Consider the following 6,160-nt stretch of genomic DNA (forward strand, 5'->3'; position numbering starts at 1 on the left):
ATGTAGCAGGAGGTAGAGGCTTTGATCTGTTCATCATCCTTTTAAATCTTGGGAAGCTCCCTTATTCGGAAGCAAGGAACCTACATCCACACTATGTAGCAGGAGGTAGTGGCTTTGATCTGTTCATCATCCTTTTAAACTTTGGGAAGCTCCTAGGCTGCTGATCAGCATGCACAGCTTAATCTGGACTATAACCCATCAGTCAGGAAAAGTTTTGCCTGAGACAAGGGAAACTGTGAGGGCTTTGTTCTCTCTTGTGGTCTTTGGGGTCTCCGACAGTTAAAACATTCTGGCTCATGCTCAAGAGAGAACTTCCAAGATTTTATTTTTAGGGTTCTCTAAGCTTTTGGTTATCTGAGCATTTGTGGAGTGGGAGCGGGGAAGGAGGCAGTGTTTCTCTTTGTTTAGTCTGTTCCACACAAGGTTCCAAAAAATTGGAAGCCTACCACTCTAAAGCCATGAATGCAGAGAGGAAAAAAATGAATAAGTAAAATTCTTAAAACGAAATGATTATAGTTTAACATGAAAAAAATATTTAAAATCAGACAGCTATATATTAAAACAAAATAAAAGGATTTATAAAGCCCTGGAAGTAATTTAAAATTAAAAGCAAATAAACAAAAAATAAATAAATAAAGATAGGGCTTCCCTGGTGGCTCAGTGGTTGAGAGTCCGCCTGCCGATGCAGGGGACACGGGTTCTTGCCCCGATCTGGGAAGATCCCACATGCCGCTGAGCGGCTGGGCCCGTGAGCCATGGCCGCTGAGCCTGCGCGTCCGGAGCCTGTGCTCCGCAATGGGAGAGGCCGCAACAGTGAGAGGCCCACGTACCACACACAAAAAAAATAAAATAAATAATAATAATAATAATAATAATAATAAGGTCAATTCCCTCGTGGCGCAGAGGTTAAGAATCCGCCTGCCAATGCAGGGTACACAGGTTCGAGCCCTGGTCCATGAAGATCCCACATGCTGCGGAGCAACTAAGCCCGTGTGCCACAACGACTGAGCCTGTGCTCTAGAGCCCACGAGCCACAACTACTGAAGCCCTTGCACCTAGAGCCCGTGCTCCGCAACAAGAGAAGCCACCGCAGTGAGAAGCCCGCGCACCTCAAGGAAGGGTAGCCCCCGCTCGCCACAACTAAAGAAAGCCTGAGCCCAGCAACAGACCCGACACAGCCAAAAATAAATAATAGATAAATTAATTTTTAAAAAAATAAGGTCAAGTATCAGGCATGTATGTGTGTGTTTGCGCGCGCGTGTGTGTGTGTTGGGTTATAAAATGTATTTCCTATTGTGAGTAATGGTTAAAAAGTTTGAAAAACATTGACTTAGACCATTTAAGACTCATCCTAGGAGCTGCAAAGGGACCTATGCAAAAAACAACTACTTGGAAAAAGATGATTAAAATCAGAGTTTTGTCCTCAAGGAGGGAGCTGGGGAATGGCTATTGGGTAGAGTGGGCTACAATCAAAGACTGACCAGGTGGTGCTTGGTCCTGTTGTTCTCATCCTCCAACCCCCTGAGCTAAGAGACATGCCTTACACCATTCTGGCTGCTGTGTGCCTTTAAGTGACCCACCACCTGCTTCATTACTTCAAGCTCAGGACGGCCCAAATACCATAAAGGTCATCCTTTATTTCCTTTTGTGACACTAGTTGTCCCCCAAATATCTGTTCTCCTTCACTGACATAATAATTGAATTTTATCTGGACACATAGCCACCCAGCTAAAGACTACATTTCCCAGCTTCCCTGGAGCTGGGTATGATCATGTGACTAAGTTAACGATTTATACAATTATAGCTGGTCTATACAATGTTCACAGAAGTGATGTATGCAAATTCAAGGTCATTGAATGGCAGGGGTGGGGCGGGTGGAGGGTGGAGGGGATGCCTTCTTTTTCTTCTCCCTCATTCTGCTGCCTAGAACAAGGACTCATTTGGTACCACGTAGACAAAGGCAACACCTTAATGATGGTGAAGCAACAAAATAGGAGGTGTCCAAGTCCCCGACAGGTGCTATCATACCAGCCAGCCCTGGATAATTACATAAGCAAGAAATTAAACTTCTTTCTTGTTTATGCCACTGTTTCTGAGTCACTGTTATGGCAGCTTAACCTATATCCTACCCAATACCCTCTCCTTATACATTGTTAGTAGAAAATGGTGCAAGTTTGAAGTGCTAAGGTACATAGACATTTGACACATCTGATTTTAAGGTGTGTGGACTGTAAACCATACTCCCAGACAGTGCCTGTTTGTCTTCATATCTGGGCTCCAAAACCCAGCAGGGTGAGGATTAGATTGAAGGTCAGAGGAAAAACAGTTCTTGCCTGTGACATGTGCGGCTTAGGTTAAACCATATGAAATTGCTGTTTTTGTAAATTAAAAAAAAAAAGTCAACTATCAGCAATTTCATATGTTTAAATCGAACAGAACTGATGCTGGATTCCACAGATATGGAGCCTTGGAACTCACAAATAGCAAGCTCTTCAACAACTGTCCTTTCTGAAGGGCCTAGGCCAAAAGCTGAATCCCCGTGGCAGAGGACGCTTAGGTGCATACCCGGATCAAGAGTCTCCTGCATGTCAATAGCCCGACTTCGGGTGTGATAAGAGTCTGACAAAGCCTTGGGAAATATCATGAATCTAATGGGATAACTTATAACTATCTTAAAAGGGACAAAGTGAAACTAATGAAATAAAGGCAGTTAGCCACAGTTTTGTTGGGGGTGTAGACTTTGGGAGGAGGCAAAAGAGGTAATGATATGATTTAAACCCAAGTGTGTAAGCTACAAAATCAATCTCTTTTTATGGGGCTGTGTCCCATCAGTCACAGTATTGCAGATAACAGTCTCTTCCTGTCCCTCAGTCAGTATGACAGTATGGTAGTATGGCAGATGGCAAGCCCATAGCTTGTATGTTACAGATCCAATGGTCTTATGAACACTGATTATTTTGGCCTCGATTCCAAATTCCCAGGAAAGAATCTGATTGGCCAAATATAGCAGATGCTCCTGGTGCCCTGTGCCTCGTCTGCTTGGCACCTCTTGGACTTCAGCTGTCGCTGTGGACAGCTCCTATGAGCCCAGCTGCCTTCCCACCTCCAAGCTGAGCCAGCTTCAGTATTTCTCCCTCAGGGCTTTTCCCAAAGCCCCTCGTAGCTCAATCAGCTTGCGCACAGGTACAGGTTGGCTGTGCAAGGTGGACATGGGGGACTTATCACTCCCAGGAGAAACCCCCAACTTACAGAAGACAGGAGTCAGCCCAGCCTCCTGTCCTTTAGAAGGACGATTCTGAGGTGTATTTTACATGCTTCCTCCTAGGGCTCCCAGTAGAATTGGGAACCACAGTAGTAACCAGTTCAATAACACACTTTATTAGTTTCCCTTCCTTTCCTGTCTCCCTCCTTCCTGCTCTCTTACTCTGGCTAGGATTACCTCCTACATGAATTATCTGCACCCAAATCCTTGTCTCAGCTTATGCTTTTGGGAAACACAAACTTAGTTACCCAGTGTGGGTCAGATGACCACTCCCAGACCAATCATCTTTGGCAGAAACATGGCTGCCCAGGGCCTATCCCAGGGTGTGAGGATGGGTTGAGGGAAGGAGCTGACAAAATTTCCCTGCAAGATTGCCCAAAGGCGTTCCATACACTCACTGAATGTTGGGCTGAACTTTTGCATAGAGGTAGGTCGAGGTGTTTCCCACAGATAAAGTCACAATTCTTTCTCTGAGGGAATTTCCTGGTGGTCCAGTGCTTAGGACTCAGTGCTCAGGACTCAGTGCTCTCACTGCTGAGGGCCCGGGTTCAATCCCTGGTTGGGGAACTAAGATCCCACAAGCCTCATGGCATGTGCAAAAAAAAAAACATTTTGTTCTGTGTACTTTATGGTTGCTCTGGGAACAGAATTTCTTTCTTTCTTTCTTTCTTTTTTTTTTTTTTTTTTTTTTACCATTTTATTCTTTCAGTGATATACTGGAAAGTTACTTATTTGAAAATTTCTATCTCATATCTAACCTCTATACTGAGCTTTCATTAATTCTAAGCATCATCCCTAGTTCACGCCATCATCTCTTGTCTCTGTTATAGCAACAGCCTTCTACCTAGTCTCCCTTCTTCCAATCTGTTCCCCACTCTGAAGCCAGAGTGACTTTCCCAAAATACAAATTGGATCATGTTACTCTTCTGCTTAAAGCTACATACAGTTTCCTATTACGTTCATGTTAAAATTCTCAACACTAATGTGGCCTCCATGACCTGAGATTTGACCCCAGCTAACTCTCCAGCTTTATCTTCTGCTAAGCTGTCTCTTACACTCTAAGATCCCGATGCTATAAGCTTTTAAAAAGCTCATCTAAAGGATCTTGTTCCCTCTTATCTCCAGGTTTTTGTCCTTGCTGTTTCCTCTGTCTGGAATACCATCTCCTTCCACCCCACTCCTTTCTCCCTTGGCCTTCACCTATCCAACATCTACTCACCCTTCAGATTTTGGCTTGAATAACACTTGTCAACTCCAGAATGGGTGTACCTGAAATGCACTGCCGTATTGCCTGGTAGATCCCAGCTTGGTGATTTTCACTCTACGTGAAGCTGACTCACTTCCTCCAAACATGAGACTCAGGCCTGGCCCATCAGAACAACACATACCCTGGCCCCTGGGCCACAGGTCAGGACTTGGCAGATAATCCAAGTCAAGGCAATCAGGCCCAGTCAGAGCTGAAATTAGGCCTTCTGCTTGAGGAACCAGGAAAAAATGGTTTTAATTTTCACTAGCCTTAGAGCTGTAAGGATGTAAGAAGCAGACACAGAGGGAAACAGAGCCAAAAGTTGGAGAGGGAGAGGGAGAAGAGAAGAAGGCTGGCTCCTCATTTCCAGCTGTAGCCTGGTTCTGTCTCCATTTTGGAGGACACCGTTCAACTCTAAGTTTATTTCACCTGTTTACTTGTCCCCAAACTTTTGGGAAAATAAGAGTGCAACCAAGCCCACGCATGAGGGCCAGAGAGGCATGTGAGAAACAAAACGTGCTGAAACAGAAGGTCTCAACCTGGGGCTCCCTAAGGTAAAGCAGGACATCAATCCAGTGACTCTCTAGCTTCATTCAAGAAATATTTAATAAGCATTCAGCATATTCTAGGCATGTGTTTTTCAAAGTGTAGTACATGGATAATCTGTCAGAATTCTCTCCTACACTTCCTACTAAATCAGAAGCCCTGGGGGCTCAGGAATCTGCATTTTAAAGCAGCTCTGTAGGTGATTTGGACTCACACTGAAGTCTGAAAACCACAGGCACTGAGCTGGGTGCTGAGGCTTAACACAAAGCAAGGCAGACGTGGTCCCTGATTTACCAGTATATTTACGTGGGGCAGGGGTAGGCAGGGGAGTGAGGGAACAGCTGATTACAATAAGGTGATAGAATGCTAAAACAGAACCAGGGAGACCACAAAAGATAGGCGCTTAGCTCAAACTGAGGAAGGTCAGGTAAGTCTTACAAAAGGACATCGAAGCTAAACTTGGAGGAGCTACAGCCCTTAAGAGAAATGTGTATTTCACAGAAACAAGGGAGTTGTCAGCTCGTGGAGAGTAAGTACAGCAGTGGCTGCGAACGAAACGGCTAGTGGGAGAGTGTAGAGTGAGAAGCGGACGAAGGACCCAATTGTGAAAGACCCCAAACCACCCCAGCCCTCCGAGATGTCATCTGTCCTTGCCTTCGCCGGACCTTTCGCCCTTCGTGGAGGAAGGCCCGCGCCCAAGGGAAACCATCCAGCTCCCAGCCTAACGCAACAGGAGGGGCGGGGCTCGGCTCTTCCGGGACGCTCCCCCGCCCCCCGGGGACTGCGCGGGACGTGCCCGCCCTGCGCGATGACGTCAGCGCGCCCGCGCGCGCCAGGGGAGGAGTGGGAGCTGCGGGCCGGGAGGCGCTGACGCTCCGGTAACCCGCGCTGGGCAGTGGGGGAGGAAGGGGCGGGACAGCGAGTCCCCCAAGAGTGCGGGCTCGCGGTTTGGACCCGGAGCGGGAACCCTAGAAGAGCTCAGCATCGCTTCCTCTCCCAGCAGGCCCCGTCCGGTCCGGCGATGGAGTTTCCGGACCTCGGGGCTCACTGTTCGGAGCCGAGCTGTCAGCGCTTGGGTGAGGGGGTGAGGGGGTGAGGGGGTGAGG

The 6,160-nt window shown here is 46.9% G+C and overlaps 1 protein-coding gene across 4 annotated transcripts in view; it reads left to right on the top strand.

The window, feature by feature from the left end:
• Positions 1–5,848: 5,848 nt before the first annotated feature.
• The window catches only part of ZFAND2B (zinc finger AN1-type containing 2B), a 3,117-nt gene continuing 2,805 nt past the window's right edge, over positions 5,849–6,160 (top strand). Inside the window, exons 1-2 of one of the 4 annotated variants that reach the window (XM_007122452.3) lie at positions 5,849–5,932; positions 6,055–6,130. In XM_007122452.3, coding sequence (XP_007122514.1) covers positions 6,076–6,130 — 55 coding nt within the window. In that variant the 5' untranslated portion in view covers positions 5,849–5,932; positions 6,055–6,075. Of the gene's footprint in view, positions 5,933–5,994; positions 6,131–6,160 lie in introns of those variants that run through there. The other 3 variants (XM_028486065.1, XM_007122453.4, XM_055083233.1) reach the window with 3 other exon arrangements.

The sequence above is a fragment of the Physeter macrocephalus genome, unplaced genomic scaffold (genome assembly GCF_002837175.3).
Source record: "Physeter macrocephalus isolate SW-GA unplaced genomic scaffold, ASM283717v5 random_565, whole genome shotgun sequence".
NCBI classification, from domain to species: domain Eukaryota; kingdom Metazoa; phylum Chordata; class Mammalia; order Artiodactyla; family Physeteridae; genus Physeter; species Physeter macrocephalus.